This window comes from Giraffa tippelskirchi, chromosome 12, assembly GCF_054371585.1.
Source record: "Giraffa tippelskirchi isolate mGirTip1 chromosome 12, T2T-mGirTip1v1.2.pri, whole genome shotgun sequence".
NCBI classification, from domain to species: domain Eukaryota; kingdom Metazoa; phylum Chordata; class Mammalia; order Artiodactyla; family Giraffidae; genus Giraffa; species Giraffa tippelskirchi.
In genome coordinates, this window is record NC_137286.1 from 140,326,529 (window position 1) to 140,343,629 (window position 17,101).

Consider the following 17,101-nt stretch of genomic DNA (forward strand, 5'->3'; position numbering starts at 1 on the left):
GATCACACTCATTTAAAAAAATATATGTAAGATCCTTACACCGGCATTATTTTCCTGATACTAAAGAAAGGAACTTTTAAATAAATTAGTTATTGTCTTCTGTGTTACTGAACATGTGGTCAGTTGTCATGTTCATGCATCCAGATGATCGAAGCCTGAACTGCTGTCTCATTCTTCCCTGCTGTTAGGCTACCCTGTCATGATCAAGGCCTCAGCAGGCGGTGGTGGGAAGGGCATGCGGATCGCTTGGGATGATGAAGAGACCAGGTGAGATTCTGTCCAAAGTATACTTTTGATGAAAATAGCAGTTACTGGAGTTTTATTAAACTGACAAGTAAACAGATACGAAAAGCATAATGGAATAATTAAAGCAATCATCTAATTTTTACTCCTCTAGATGGGAAAAATTAAAATTAGAATGAAAAGTTTCTTATTTATATTTTGGTGATTATACTATTATAGAAAGTTTTCTTTTTCAAACATTAATAAAGGATTATCTTTTACAGTGTATTTTTAAAGAGTACAGTCATGATTCTGTCTTCTAGGTAAAAATTGCTAATGTTTGGCTAGTTAATTCTGAATATGATTGAAGATTTGAATCTAATATATTTGAAAGCAGTAGTAATTTCATCTGTTTTTTATTATTCAGTACTCATTTGCTTCCCTTTGATGTCTGTAAAAATCGGAAACTACTTTGATAAGTTTAGTGTTATCTATATAGTGTTACTGTATTTCAATATAATTTATAGTGTGAAATATATTTCCTTTTGAATTTGAAATTATAGTATGTCCTTCATATGCAGTGTACTCTGTTATGTATTTGAACAGTTTCTTAGTAGTAGTTTCAGAAATCAAAAGAGACTTTGTAAACAAAATTTTAAAAACTTAATGTATTGATAACATCATGGTGAGTGGAAAAATAATTTTTTGAACAACTGTCTGTCCTTGCAAGTTTTAGAGGACTCTATTCAGATTTGTATTACATAATTCAAAGCTTGACAGTAAGAGAGATTTATGTCATTTTTTTGAAGGAAAGGGATGAAAAAAAATCACTGAATTACTATCACTAATGCTGCCTCTCCTGCCCTTTCTCTACTCAGAAGTAATTTGGTTTTCCAAATGGTTAGTTCTTTTTTCTCCTTTTCTTTTCCTTTCCTTCTCATTCCCTGAAATCTCTGAAAGAGAGAAATCAGGAGTAGTCGGTATGCAAGCCGTCCAGTGCAAAGCTAATTCAGAAGTTAGGTTCTAAAGTGAGCTTACAAGGTAAAAATCTCTCAGGGGCAATAGATTGCCCTAAAATCTGAGGGGGCAGACACCATATTGCAGACTTGCACAGATAGTTTTAACTCTAAAAGATGATTGCCTCAGAACACCGTTGTTTCTTGGGTTGTGCATTGGTGCTGTTATTGAGGTATTTGGTATTGACAGCCTCCTATGTGACAAGCAGTGTTTTAGTAAGTTTCCAGGAATAGAGCCATGAACAGAAACACACAAAATAATCCGGTCCTCTCTGCAGTTCCCCGTATTCCTCCATATCCAGTGTATGACTGGATCGGGAGTTCTTAACCTTTGAATTTACAGACGCATATCATGCATCTGGATAAGGGGAAAAAAAGTACATGTTTCTTTTACTAGCCTCTACCTGGAATTTAGTGTTTCCTCTAACATAGACTACAAACTACACTAGTAGTAGTATCTGTGGAACTTTGCACCCTTCAGGAAGTCCCTTATATTTTCATATCACAGTTATCGCAGGTACCTGTAAGGAACAGTGATTATTAGACTTGTTGTTGGAGCTTATTAATGAATAAAGAGCCACTTACATGATATCCCAAATTTGTTTTTAGAGAATATCTCGATACCTGTATTTCTATAATTTCTTATGCACGCCTATGCATATTCTTTTCTACATTTTAAATCACTTTGAGCCTTATTTTGACGAGAGGGTCGTATGCTGTGTGATCCTGCCAAAGGCATCCGTGACATAAACAAGGTTCAGAAACCCATTCTGGTAGGAAGAGACACACAGTGAACAAGATCAAAGTCAATCATATACTATTGTGGAGGGTGATGAGCAATATGAAAAAACTAAAGGAGCAAAGGAAGAGGCATGGGGAGTGTTGGAAGGAATTCCCATTGTAAACAGGATTGGCAGGATGGTCCTTGCTGAGTAGGCATGTTTGAGGGGTAAGGTTAGAGGGCGTGGAGATGAGGACCAGGCTGGGGAAGAGCAGCTGTGGAGGTGATGCTACCGGAGCAGGTCTGGAGAGAAGCGGGTGGCCAGGTGGCAGTGGTAGAAGGAGATGGGGAACAGACAATCTGGAACCTTGTAGGCCATGCTTAATGAGACATAGACTGTTGGAGGGTTTTGAGTAGAGAAATCACAATCATGGAACTTCACAACAAATTCCTCACCTTATTTACATGTTTTGAATTGTAGAAATTTTCAGACATACAACAGTGTAGAAGAACGTAATGAACTTCTATACTGTGTATCATCTAGATGAATCAGTTGTCAAGATTTTGTGACTTAAGTTTTAAAAAGGATGACTCTGGCTGCTATCTTGGTAATAGACTTAATGGGGACAGACTTGTGAACTCTGCGTCAGGGAAACCAGACAGGGGGCTGTTGAAATAACCCATGCAAGAAAAATGATGATGGTGGCTTTCCCCAGTGTAATGGTGGAAGTGGTAAGAAAGAGTTTAATCCTGAAAGGAGAGGCAACAGAATTTGCTGAATGATCGGATATAGAGTTTAAGTACTTGAGGATGACTTACGGGCCCTGTTTAAGATATACATATATGTTTGGCTTTTATTGTCTCTTTGGCCATGGTGGTTTAGTCGCCAAGCCATGTCTGACTCTTGCAACCCCATGGACTGCAGCCTGCCAGACTCCTTGGTCCTTGGGATTTCCCAGGCAAGAATACTGGAGTGGGTAGTCATTTCCTCCTCCAGGGGATCTTCTGACTCAGGGATTGAACCCAGGTCTTCTGCATTGCAGGCATATTCTTTACCAGCTGAACTACCAGGGAGTTCCTATAAATCAATTAAATGGCTATGCTGCAACACTGCTTTACTTGAAAATTTCTTGGGAAATGCTGAGAGGTTAAGGTCAGAATGAAGGCATTTATCTTCACAGTTGAAGAATGCTTAAATGAAGAATGGTCTGCTTCTTAGCCTCTCTCTGGAATTCTTCTCCCCATGTTCCTTTTGATGGTGGAGACTTACAGAGCATTGGTTACCTCTCTGAAATGTTGGCAGTTGGACTGGCTGGTTGCTGTGTGTGGGTGGAAGCAGGCTTAAGGATAAGAGGCATGCTTTGTCCCATTTTTACCACATAATTTGTCTTATTTGACTTTTATCTTTTGAAGTTCAGGTTTTGAAGCTATCTCTTGTGCTTTGTTTGTAACCCCAGTGATTTAGTGGACGTCTCCATGGGTTGCTTGGGCTTCCTCACGGTATGGTGGCTTTGATTTCTTATTTAGTGACCCAAGGGTCCAGGAGCATTTGTTTCAAATCCAAGTGAAAGCCGTATCACTTTTTATGATCCAGTCTCAAAATTCATACACAGCTTCCCTTCTACCGTACTGTTTGATTACCAGTGAGCACAAATTCCCCCTGAATTCAAGGGGAGGGACATTAGACTTCACTTCCTCACGCAGGGTGGCAGGTTTCTTAGAAGAGCACATTGAGTGGGAGATGCCATTGTGGCCACGTTTGGAAAACACGATCCGCTATAGTCTCTGTAGTGAAAAAATAAAATGAAGGTATTGACCACAACTTAATGGTTTTATAAGAGATGTGTATTTTGTGAACTCTTTTTTCCTCAAGTGTTTTCCCCTTTTGTATGTCAGTTATAGGGGAATTTCACTAAAAGCCTTGGCACTTAGTCTTTAAAAAAAAAAAAATATATATATATATATTTTTTTTTTGGGGGGGGGAGGGGTTACACCCAGTCTCAGCTGTGCCATGCAGGATCTTTTTTTTTTTTTTTTATAAATTTATTTATTTTAGTTGGGGGCTAATTACTTTGCAATATTGTAATAGTTTTTGCCATACATTGACATGAATCAGCCATGGGTTTACATGTGTTCCCCTTCCTGGATCCATGCAGGATCTTTAGTTGTGGCATGTGGGGTCTAATTTCCTGACCAGACGTGGAGCCCAGGTCACCCCTGCATTGGGAGTGCACAGCATTGGCCACTGGACCACTAGGGAACTCCCGCACGTAGTTTTCATTATTCCTCTTAGGATGTTAGATTTTTTATCAGTCAGTTTCTCCAAGGCTACTCTTAGTAACATATTCTTTTATAGTGAGATTACTCATCAGTTTCCTGGCAGTCACTGATTTTAACCAGTGAATTTTCACCAGTGGATTTGGTTTTTTAACCAGTGGATTTTAATTTAGAGTTCAGTGTCTTCAGAAGTCACCATATCTATTCTTGTATTGGGCCTCTTTGGTAAATAAGTTAACCCTTTCTTGGCTAGTAAACGGCACATTGTTTCAAAATATTTTCATATAATTAGTAAAAGTACATACATAAACACTTTTCTACCTAAAATTATTCCCTTCAACTTGATAAATAAGCTATCTCTAAAACTCTATTGAGATTAACAAAAGTATGACATTATTTGATATAATAAAATAGGATCCTCATTTTAAAAATTTGCTCTGTAACCTCTGTTAATCTGGAAAAATAAAATCTTTGGAAAAATTGAGGGAACAGTCCAGAAAACACCCATATATTGTCTTTTGGAGTTACCAGCTGTTGACATCATGCTGAACTGCATTTCTTCCTTCCTTTCTCCTAACTTGAGGAAGACATTTTTCACATATTCCACAAAAATTTTAACATTCCTTAGAAAATTTAGTGGCCGTTTATTATGCTAAGAAGTGTGTCCCTTTTGTAACATCTTCAGGGAAGTATCATCTGTACTTAGAAGTTTTACAACATCTGAAAGATTTTTTTTAAAGTTTAGTGTTGGTTATGGCATGCTGCAGTCCATGGGGTTGCAAAGAATTGGATACAACTTGGCAACTGAACAACCAGAACATACTAAATTAGGGTGAGAGTCATGGAGGTTATTGAAAATAAATTCATACATTTTCACAATCTCTGGTTTCCTTTTCCTTACGCCAATTTAAATGAAATGTTGTGGCATGAATGGAAAATTAATCCTCTACATTTTGGAGTACCCCTGTATGACTTCAGGTGTTGTGAGGGCAGTTTGTGTTTAATTTTTTTTATTTCTATCACATATATAATATACGCACCAGGCCCATAGTTTCACTGCTAGTATTTATGGAATGAATGTATTACTGAGTGGTACAAATTATCTAAATGCAGTTTTCCATGAATTCTAAAACATTTTGGTAATGCTCTCAAACTTGATACTTTATTTGGGTGACTTTGATTTTTTACTTTTGGTATTCGTGATTTCAAAGCAAAATAAAAACTCTAAAATCATTAGAGCAGAGACCAACTGTAAAGTATTACGTTTTTCCTTTGTGAGTCATTGTATCCCACCTAATAAGAAGTTGGTTATATGATACTGAAAACGATTCGTTGTGCTTTAGTTTCTTTGAGGTTTTTAGTCTCCTGAGACCTGAACTCCGTTCCCTTAAATCATGGGGGTAATGGAGCACTAAGAAAACGTGACGCCTTCTCTTTTAGCTGAGAAACAGAAATATTTGCAGTGCGTTTTGAAATTTATCTGTTACTCCGTGTTTATTTGCAATGTTGTATTTTTCAAGCACGCAAACAAATGAGATAGTTATTTCTAATATTGCCAGATGAAGTGTTTGCAAATAAAAGGATTAAAAACATTTTAATGTTGAACATTAAATACAGGTATTTGAAGTGTAAGCAACTGTTAATTACATGTAAAAGGAATTCAAGTTTTACTCTGTATATATCAATGAATGGAACATAATGTCCTCAATTAGTTTTAAGTAAGCAAGTCTGAGTTTTTAATAGACTGAATGAACTCATTTCAAAGTGTGTGACTTTAGTAAGCATATTTTAATAATATTAATAATGTTTAAGATATTATAGTTTGGAAATAAATGTATAACAATATTTAAATTCATGTTTTTATTTAAAACATCAAACTGTTCTCTTTTGTTTACTATTTTTGAGCAATTTTAAAGAAGATAAAAATTATAACGATCTGTATGGACATGTGGGGGACCATTTAAAGTTGTATACTTAAAATATTTGGAAATGTTATTGAGGACTTTCCTCTCCTGTTCTTACTGAGTTTATTTGCTGTGGTTTTGCCCCAGCTGTGCAGCTGCCTATGTTCTTTACATTTTTGTGTGCGTCGTCTCACTTCTGAGTCAAATGGGTATGCATTTTTATATGTTTTTACTAGTGGAATTAAGGTATATTAAAATCAAAGAAATGAAATTTTACATGCTTTGATGGCTTATTAAAATGTCTCTTTTTTTTAAAGCAGTTGGTGAAATAAGTATTTGGCATTCCTCTTTCTATAAAAATATAGGATCAGGGAAATTAAAGCATTTACCCAGAGTCACAGTACTATTAAGTTGAAGACTTGTTGTTCAGCCAAAATTAATTGAGTTATTTGTATGTTAAGTGTATTTTTCTCTGCTTTGCTCAGAAGTATGCAAAAATAAACCTTTATTTAGTTTTCTTTACATCAGGGGCTGTATTTGTTTTGTGTTCACGTGACTCTTCTGTTTTTCTTCTTAGGGATGGTTTTCGATTTTCATCTCAAGAAGCTGCTTCTAGTTTTGGTGATGATAGGCTACTAATAGAAAAGTTTATTGATAACCCCCGTCATATAGAAATCCAGGTTGGTACATTTTAAGATACTTTCAAATCATTATGACTTTAAAATAATATTACTTAGTCCTATTAGATACACATCCTCTCTTAAATTTTTGGGTGACTGTGAATGTTCTGTCCTTTATCGAGCCCATCTTTGCATGGAATGTTCCCTTGGTATCTCTAATTTTCTTGAAGAGATCTCTAGTCTTTCCCATTCTGTTATTTTCCTCTATTTCTTTGCATTGATCGCTGAGGAAGGCTTTCTTATCTCTCCTTGCTATTCTTTGGAACTCTACGTTCAAATGGGTCTATCTTTCCTTTTCTCCTTTGCTTTTCACTTCCCGTCTTTTCACAGCTATTTGTAAGGCCTCCTCAGACAGCCATTTTGCTTTTTTGGCTTTCTTTTTCTTGGGGATGGTCTTGATCCCTGTCTCTTGTACGGTGTCACAAACCTCTGTCCATAGTTCATCAAGCACCCTGTCTATCAGATCTTATCCCTTGAATCTATTTCTCACTTCCACTGTATAATTGTAAGGGATTTGATTTAGGTCATACCTGAATGGTCTAGTGGTTTTCCCTACTTTCTTCAATTTAAGTCTGAATTTGGCAATAAGGAGTTCATGATCTGAGCCACAGTCTACTCCCGGTCTTGTTTTTGCTGACTGTGTAGAGCTTCTCCATCTTTGGCTGCAAAGAATATAATCAATCTGATTTTGGTGTTGACCATCTGGTGATGTCTGTGTGTAGAGTCTTCTCTTGTGTTGTTGGAAGAGAGTATTTGCTATGACCAGTGCGCTCTCTTGGCAAAACTCTTGTTAGCCTTTGTCCTGCTTCATTCTGTACTCCAAGGCCAAATTTGCCTGTTACTCCAGGTATTTCTTGACTTTCTACTTTCGCATTCCTGTCCCCTATAATGAAAAGAGCATCTTTTTTTGGGTGTTAGTTCTAGAATGTCTTGTAGGTTTTCATAGAACTGTTCACAGAAAGTTCCCAGTTCAGCCATCTTTCCCAACATTTGATGTTCTCAGTTTTTTAATGTCTAGCCATTTTGGTGGACATGTAATAGTATCTCTGTTTTAATTTGCATTTCCCTAATGAATGTTGGTGTTGAGCATGTGGTTGTTGTTTTTTTTTTTTTTTTAAGTTGATTAATCAAAACTGGATATTGTATTTTATTAAGTGACCGCTTAAATCTCATCCTTGGCCCCCCCCACCTCAACTTTCAAATTTGACTTTTTAAAATTATTGAGTGTTGAGGGTCCTGTATTTATTTTGTTTATGAGTCCTTAAGGTTTTCATAATAATTCTAGTTTGAGAGGATAGTCCTTTGGGCCAGCGTGTGGTGGAGGTGTTGAGAAGTGATTGAATTTAGGATGTTTTGTGAATGTAGGCTAGATTTTCTAAAAGATTGATGTGATATATAAGAAAAATTAGGCATCAGAGATAGTTTTAGGCTTTTGGCCCAAGGAGTGATAAGAATGGGACTATCTTTTACTGAGATGGGAAAGACTGTGAGAGGTGCATATTTGGGGGAGGAAATCAGGGTATGAAGATGAACAGAAGAAGGCTGAGATGCCCATCAGATACCAAAATGTAGGTTTGAGTAGACTATTGGATATTGGAGTCTATAATTTAGGGGAGATATTAATATCTGAACTGTCCTTCCTGTAAGATCCTAGAGGCAAAATAGATTTTCCTCTTCTCTGTATTCCCCAGCCGGTGCTTATGTGTGCTGTCAGAAGACCACTTAAGCCATATTACCTTTAGCCATCTCACTTTTTTCACACTAAAAAGTATCACTGTTTTACTGATATTCAGTAAATGCTTCTTCTGTTGTGTTAAATGACTATATTTCTACATCACCTTTTGGCTTCTTTTAATTAACTGTGGCGTATATTTATGCTGATATTTTTGAACAGAGGTGAAAGTTCCTCCCAGTAACTTAAATAGGCATCACAGGTGTTTCCCAGACCTGATCTGCACTTGGGAGTTTTTCTTTTATTTTTTTACTTATTTTCTTCATTTTTAATTAATTGATATTAGATAATGTGTGCACATGATAAAGAGTATTCAACAAAAAGTAAGCATTCTTTCATTCCTGTCTCCAAAGCCCCCTGGTTTTCATCCCTGGAAGCAGACAGTTATACTGTTTTTTGAATATCCTGCCATAGTCGATGAATATATATATGTAGTATTATTTTCTAAATGAGCTATCACATACCTTGTTCTTTCTCGTGCTGAATCTGTGTACTGACAGTGGGAATGGCACTGCTCCATGTGGTTGAAACCAGGGCACTGCTGGCATTTTATGGGCTGGATCCATGGATGCTGAAAGACTTGAATTACGTGAAGCTTTTCCTAATAAGCTAGATACCTGGGAGATCATTCCATAATCAGTACACATGTGTCTGTAAAGGGTGATATGGGAAGTTGAAAAACCTCCTGATGCATTGAGCATTAACTTCCCTTTACAAGCACTTTTTATTTATAATGTTGTCTGGTTACTTCGTCTCTTAATTTGTTTAATGGAATCCGTAGTGGTCCAGTGGTTAGGACCCCGGGCTTTCACTGCTGTGGCCCAGGTTCAGTTCCTGGGCAGGGAACTAAGATCCCAAAAGCCATGTAGTATGGCCAGAAGAAAAACTATACACAGACTTCAGAGAAAAACAAACTTGACTGTGTGACCAAAGTGAAAAAAAAAAAGTAGATCATTTATGTATATGTGAATCTAATATTTTACAGTTAAAAATGTTTCTGAGAATTCTTGTCACTTTATTTCTTGAGGGCTAAATCTACTTTCACTTCTACATCAATTAGAATAAGAAAAGGTAGAATAAATTTAACATTTAAAAATAATTCTGGATGTATTTCTGTGGTCACTTTTGAGTCTTAGAAATAAAATTCCAACTTATTGGCATTTCATGACTGTAATGTTTCCCTTTGGAAGCATTCTTGAGGTTTGGCTAGGTTTAAATTCCTAAAAATTAATCATGCAGTTATGTATTAACTGTTCATTTTATGGTTTAATATATTGTTAAATCATGATCTTTTCAATGTTTTCAGGAGCCATATAAAATATTAAGATGATATCTACTATTAATGATGCATGAAGAAACAGAGTGACTTGCCCAGAGAGATTACATAGCTGTTTAGAGTTTAAATTAGTGCCTAGTCTTTTTGCTTCTAGAATAGCTTTTATCTCCATTAGCTTAAATATATGCATTCAGTAATATACACCTACTCCTTAATCATGAAAATTGATTAATCTGTTTCTAAAGATCAAACATTCTGGGAAAAACATGAACAAAAAGCATGTTTTAGGGTTGCCAGATTTAGCTAAGGAAATACATGTTAAATTTGAATTTCAGATAAATGGTGTTTGGTTTTTTTTTAAGTAAAAGATGGACAGGGAGGCCTGGCGTGCTGCTATTCATGGGGTCGCAAAGAGTCGGACACGACTGAGTGACTGAACTGAATTGAACTGATGTCTCTTTCAGTATTTTAATATTTTTATTCCAATTAAAAACTCGAGGGACTTCCCTGGTGGTCCGGTGGCTAAGACTCCTAGCTCCCAATGCAGGGGGCCTGGGTTTGATACCTGCTCAGGGAACTAGATCCCACATGCTGCAACTAAGACCTAGCACAGTCAAATAATAAATATATAAATAAATATTAAAATGAAAAGCTCCAGTTTATTTCCCATTATCACAAATGGGAAAAATCATAATGGTACATACTAACCCCAAACTTTTTACTAGTTTCTTATAACAAAAATAAAACACAGTAAAAATATTGGTATATAAAGTAGCAGACTGCATATTGGTTGTAAATCAAATAGCATTTTCTGATCAATAGGCGCTACAGTATTAACAACAAGTAGATGTTTGTCATAGTACTTGTGGCTCTCCCAAGTGCCATTTAAATCTAAGATGTATTCCCTTTACTGATGCTCAGTATCCTTCACAAATTTGTACAGTTGATTCTGATACTTTACCTAGTGTATCGGAAATGTAGCATGATAATTTTTTTCTTCAAGTCTTTTTAATAAAAATGTTCCATTGAGCTTTGGAGTGGTAGATAATAAAATTTTCTTGCACTAGTGTCAACCAAAAGGATACTGTATTTGAGAGGTGTCTTCTGTTTTAGGAGATCGGAGCATTAAAAACCAGGGGGTGTTACCTGGAGAAATGTTAGCTGGGCTTGTGTGCCATGGATATGGCTGTATAATGTTTCAAGTGGTATTATTGCTCTTTCAGGTTTTAGGTGATAAACATGGAAATGCTCTGTGGCTCAATGAAAGAGAGTGCTCAATTCAGAGAAGAAATCAGAAAGTGGTGGAGGAAGCACCAAGGTAAGTGCTTCTGAGGAAGATATAGAGTAGTCTGATTTTATATATTTCTTATGATTCTTTCCCACTGTAATAAAAACTATTTAATAGAGCTGAAATTACTTTAACAGTAATAGTAGGATCTATTCGTTGTCCCATGGCATGTGGAATCTTAGTTCTGCGACCAGGGATCAAACTCATGTCCTCTGCATTGCAAGGCAGATTCTTTTATCACTGAACCACCAGAGAAGCCTCTACCTCTGGGCTTTGAGTGCAGTGACGAGCTTGCCTCCGGCTCTGAGTATCACTAGGAGAGTTTATGACAAGGGAAGGAGCAGGTCCAGACAGGTCAAAAGTAGTTCTACTCAGCTGTGCTTGCGATTATCCAAATATTATGATGTTAATCTTTAGTTGCCCTTTCCTTTTTTTTTTTTTGGTTGCATTAATTCTGTCATCCAGTTATTGTTGAAATGTCATCTATGCCTGAATGAGACAGGAAAATGACCAGATTCTTGGCTTAAAGAAAGAGAAGAGGACATTACAAATTAAAAGAATAACAAAGATGTAAAATGCAGTGGCTAGAACTTATTTGGATCCTGATTCAAAGAAATTAGCTATAAAAATTTTATGAGAGAATCTAGGAAATTTGAATGCTACTAATATAGATGTTAACTATATGGAAAAGAGATGCAAAAAAGCAAAATGGCTGTCTGAGGAGGCCTTACAAATAGCTGGGAAAAGAGGAGAAGCAAAAAGCAAAGGAGAAAAGGAAGGATATTCCCATCTGAATGCAGAGTTCCAAAGAATAGCAAGGAGAGATAAGAAAGCCTTCCTCAGCGATCAGTGCAAAGAAATAGAGGAAAACAACAGATTGGGAAAGACTAGAGATCTTGTCAAGAAAATTAGAGATACCAAGGGAACATTTCATGCAAAGATGTGCTCGATAAAGGACAGAAATGGCATGGAACTAACAGAAGCAGAAGATATTAAGAAGAGGTGGCAAGAATACACAGAAGAACTGTACAGAAAAGATCTTCACAACCCAGATAATCACGATGGTGTGATCACTCACCTAGAGCCAGACATCCTGGAATGTGAAGTCAAGTGGGCCTTACTTAGAAAGCGTCACTACGAACAAAGCTAGTGGAGGTGATGGAATTCCAGTTGAGCTATTTCAAATCCTCAAAGATGATGCTGTGAAAGTGCTGCACCCAATATGCCAGCAAATCTGGAAAACTCAGCAGTGGCCACAGGACTAGAAAAGGTCAGTTTTCATTCCAATCCCAAAGAAAGCCAATGCCAAAGAATGCTCAAACTACCACACAGTTGCACTCATCTCACACGCTAGCAAAGTAATGCTCAGTATTCTCCAAGCCAGGCTTCGGCAATACGTGAACCATGAACTTTCAGATGTTCAAGCTGGTTTTAGAAAAGGCAGAGGAACCAGAGATCAAATTGCCAACGTCCGCTGGATCATCAAAAAAGCAAGAGAGTTCCAGAAAAACATCTATTTCTGCTTTATTGACTATGCCAAAGCCTTTGACTGTGTGGATCACAATAAACTGTGGACAATTCTGAAAGAGATGGGAATACCAGACCATCTGACCTGTCTCTTGAGAAACCTGTATGCAAGTCAGGAAGCAACAGTTAGAAGTGGACATGGAACAACAGACTGGTTCGAAATATGAAAAGGAGTACGTCAAGGCTGTATATTGTCCCTCTGCTTATTTAACTTATATGCAGAGTACATCATGAGAAACGCTGGGCTGGAAGAAACACAAGCTGGAATCAAGATTGCCGGGAGAAATATCAATAACCTCAGATATGTGGATGACACCACCCTTATGGCAGAAAGCAAAGAAGAACTAAAGAGCCTCTTGATGAAAGTGAAAGAGGAGAGTGAAAAAGTTGGCTTAAAGCTCAACATTCAGAAAACTAAGATCATGGCATCTGGTCCCATCACTTCATGGGAAATAGAAAGGGAAACAGTGGAGACAGTGTCAGACTTTATTTTTTTGGGCTCCAAAATCACTGCTGATGGTGATTGTAGCCATGAAATTAAAAGACGCTTACTCCTTGGAAGGAAGGTTATGACCAACCTAGATAGCGTATTTAAAAGCAGAGACATTACTTTGCCAACAAAGTTCTGACTAGTCAAGGCTATGGTTTTTCCAGTGGTCATGTAAGGGTGTGAGAGTTGGATGGTGAAGAAAGCTGAGCGCTGAACAATTGATGCTTTTGAACTGTGGTGTTGGAGAAGACTCTTGAGAGTCCCTTGGACTTCAAGGAGATCCAACCAGTCCATCCTAAAGGTGATCAGTCCTGGGTGTTCATTGGAAGGACTGATGTTGAAGCTGAAACTCCAATACTTTGGCTACCTCATGCGAAGAGTTGACTCATTGGAAAAGACCCTAATGCTGGGGGAATTGGGGGCAGGAGGAGAAGGGGCGACAGAGGATGAGATGGTTGGATGGCATCACCGACTTGATGGACATGGGTTTGGGTAAACTCTGGGAGTTGGTGATGGACAGGGAGGCCTGGCGTGCTTCGATTCATGGGGTTGCAAAGAGTCGGACACGACTGCGCGACTGAACTGAACCTTACTGATAGATGTTAAAGCTATTAAAGAGTTCTTTTTAATGTTTAAAGTGTGATTGTTATGAAAGTACGTATAGAAATAGATATGGGAGTTTTTATGAAAGAAGGGATACCTAATTTGGAATTTGCTTTAAAAAAAAAAAGGGGTGGGGCTGGTAGAAAAGTAGACATGCCATTAGACAGGACAGGAGTGGCTACATAGTAATAATTGTTACATATGGCAAATAGATACATGCAAGTTCATTATGTGCTTAGTTGCTCAGTCATCTCCGGACTCTTTGTGACCCCATGGACTGCAGCCGCCATAGTCCTCTGTCCATGGGGATTCTGCAGACAAGAATACTGGAGTGGGTTGCCATGTCCTCCTCCAGGGAATCTTCCCAGCCCAGGGATGGAACCCAGGTGTCCCGCATTGCTGGCGGATTCTTTACCAGCTGAGCCACCAGGGAAGCCCAAGTTCATTATGCTCTTCCGTAATAAAATATTTATAAGGTGTCATCTAAATTTTATACATTTGAGACTAATTTTAATCCACAAATAGAAAAATAGTCAGTGTTTTGTTTCTCAGAGCGTTTCTTTCATAGAAACAAAATATATGAAAATGCCGAAAATGGTCTGATAATACTCTTTTCAGGGTTCATTGAAACCCTTTATTTGTCTGTTGGAAGGTGCTTCTTTATTGTGAAGCAAAAGTTGTGAGGCTTTGTTAGATGTACTGTTGATTCTTATTATTTGTGGTAGTTATGTTTTATAAAGGCGCAATGCTGAAATGTTACTCTCAGAGGAAATACAGAGTTAAGTTTCTGTGACCCTCCAGTCAGAACATTTTCATCAACCGATTAATACATAATCTTGTTTTGTATGTGTTTCTGTTGAAAGACACCTTATTTTATGCATATTGTTGATTCATTAACATTGCACTCACCATCTTGGTGAGCAGTAGTATAATCCTTGCTTGAAGCAATCTCACCTAACATAAGGCACATCTTCCAATCTTATTTGGAGAAATTCTGAATATATGTGTAAAATTTTACTAGCTGTAAACAACTAGTTTTGCTAAAGCAGCTGTATATTTTATAGATTGATTAAAGTTGCAGTATAATGTGGAAAGTTCAGATGTTCAGTTCAGTCCCTCAGTCATGTCCGACTCTTTGCAACCCCACGGACTGCAGCACACCAGGCTTGCCTGTCCATCACTAACTCCTGGAGCTTGGTCAAACTCATGTCCATTGAGTCAGTGATGCCAGCCAACCATCTCATCCTCTGTTGTCCCCTTCTCCTCCTGCCTTCCACCTTTCCCAGCATCAGGGTCTTTTCCAATGAGTCAGTTCTTTGCATCAGGTGACCAAAGTATTGGAGCTACAGCTTCAGCATTAGTCCTTCCAATGAATATTCAGGACTGATTTCCTTTAGGATTGACTGATTCAGATGTTAGTTTTATATACAAATTTGAAGTTGATTTATTATGTTATAATAACACATATAATAACACATAACATTTGTTACTATGTTATGCTTAATAGTAAGCATGTATTCTAAGCATATATAAAGCATATACTTTGAAATCTTAAGTTGACATAGTAATCATATCTGAGTAAACATAGAGAAAATGTTTATGTAATGCACACAAAAGATTACTTAATTTTTGTTCAAAGTGTAGGTGGTCACCGTGTGTATGTTTGTAGCATTTTTCTAGATTCAGAGACGCGAAGAGCAATGGGAGAACAAGCCGTAGCCCTTGCCAAAGCAGTGAATTATTCTTCTGCTGGAACTGTAGAATTCCTTGTGGACTCAAGAAAGAATTTTTATTTCTTGGAAATGAACACGAGACTCCAGGTAACAAAAACTCTGTTCTTCATTCCTCTCCATCCCTTTAAACTTTTCCCTTCGTCACCACCACTTGTGGTTTTATAAAAGCTCAAAATCAACTCCTTAAAGTGGGAAATAAAGATTTAGTTTTTATGTTGGTGCTAAGAAACCTGTTGGATATGACAGATGAGTATCAGGTTAATTTGATGGTCGGTGACTAGCCCCTCTGCTTCATTACTGCTGATGCTTTATATTGGAAATTCCAGTTCTTTTGTTTTTTTGCTTGAACCTTTCTTGATGAAGTGCATTAATTAGGGTTCATGTGCTGAAAAGGGCAACTAATGTAGATATGATGCATACAGAGGGATTAAGTGGCTACAAATCTCTGGAAGAGATGGGAAAAGGAAAGGTATTGAGAGTGAGCTTTCCGGAGTGACTCTCAGAACTGACCATCTAGCCTGGCTCCTGGAGGAATGGACACCTCTGCCACAGTTGTGCGACTGAGCAATTAAGGGGCCGCCTGGGACTGTTAACTTCAGGGACATACTTGGTCAATTCCAAGCAAGGTTTCGGGAAGCCACTGGTATACTGTAAGTCACTGATGGCTTTATTTCTTTTCGTCTTCCCCCTTTTCTTTGATTTAAATTGTAAACTGACATACAAAAAATATGTAGAATACAAATGTGTAGTTGAAAAAAATTATTAAAAGCAAAAGTTTATGTGAGCATCAGCTGGATGGAGAAGTACCAAAATGCCAGTACTTCTTACCCCCACCTCTTAACTTCTTCCCATTCTTAGAGGTTCCTCCTCCATCTTCCTGTTTGTTATTCTGACTAAATTCTAAACAACATCTCCTTATATTTCTGGATAGTTCTTCCTTTCGTTTATGCACGCCTTGACAGTAGAACTAATTTTGCCTGTTTCTTTTTTAAACTTTCAATCCATGGGCTTATATTATATATAAATTTCTTATACATGGCTTCTTTTCTTAGTATTATGCTTATGAGATTATACCATGGGACAGATTTTCATATGCTGTGGCAGAATTTGTATGTCTAGATGCATTTTGAGACCAAGGGTAATTCATATTTATAATTTGTACAGTATTAACCTTAGTAGTTTTTGCTCAAAACTTAGACTACTTCTGTTTGAAATCACTTTTTTAGCCTCTATCCTATTCTGAATATCTTCAGAATTGACAGAATTTTGCCTTTTAGAGATTAATTTGATTTTGATTAAATATATATCTTTATAATGAAGTATGTCTAATTATATAATTAGCTGGGAAATCATGTTTTTGATTAAAATGGAGACTTGATTATGTTGTGATGAGAATAATAGCTTTGTAATATGATCCTGAAGGCAATTTGAAGTGACTACTATGTATTTTTATTGTATTCAAGACTCAATAAATACTAAAGAGTTTAGTTGGGATACTTAACAGATTTTGCAGAATTAATAATCAGTGTTTTTTTTTTAGGGCACTTTGTTAGGTATTATGTTCTAATTTTTTTTTTTTTTTTTTAAGAACCCTTTACTTTTTGTTTCTGGCTCATATATCTCAGCCCATAA

The 17,101-nt window shown here is 37.1% G+C and overlaps 1 protein-coding gene across 26 annotated transcripts in view; it reads left to right on the forward strand.

Moving 5' to 3' along the window:
• The window catches only part of PCCA (propionyl-CoA carboxylase subunit alpha), a 409,555-nt gene that overhangs the window by 188,566 nt on the left and 203,888 nt on the right, over positions 1 to 17,101 (forward strand). For 21 of the 26 annotated variants that reach the window (XM_081548961.1, XM_081548973.1, XM_081548970.1 and 18 more), the window contains 4 exons: positions 189 to 267; positions 6,718 to 6,820; positions 11,052 to 11,146; positions 15,406 to 15,556. In XM_081548961.1, the coding sequence (XP_081405087.1) occupies positions 189 to 267; positions 6,718 to 6,820; positions 11,052 to 11,146; positions 15,406 to 15,556 (428 nt within the window). Of the gene's footprint in view, positions 1 to 188; positions 268 to 6,717; positions 6,825 to 11,051; positions 11,147 to 15,405; positions 15,557 to 17,101 lie in introns of all 26 variants that reach the window. The other 5 variants (XM_081548977.1, XM_081548974.1, XM_081548951.1 and 2 more) reach the window with 1 other exon arrangement.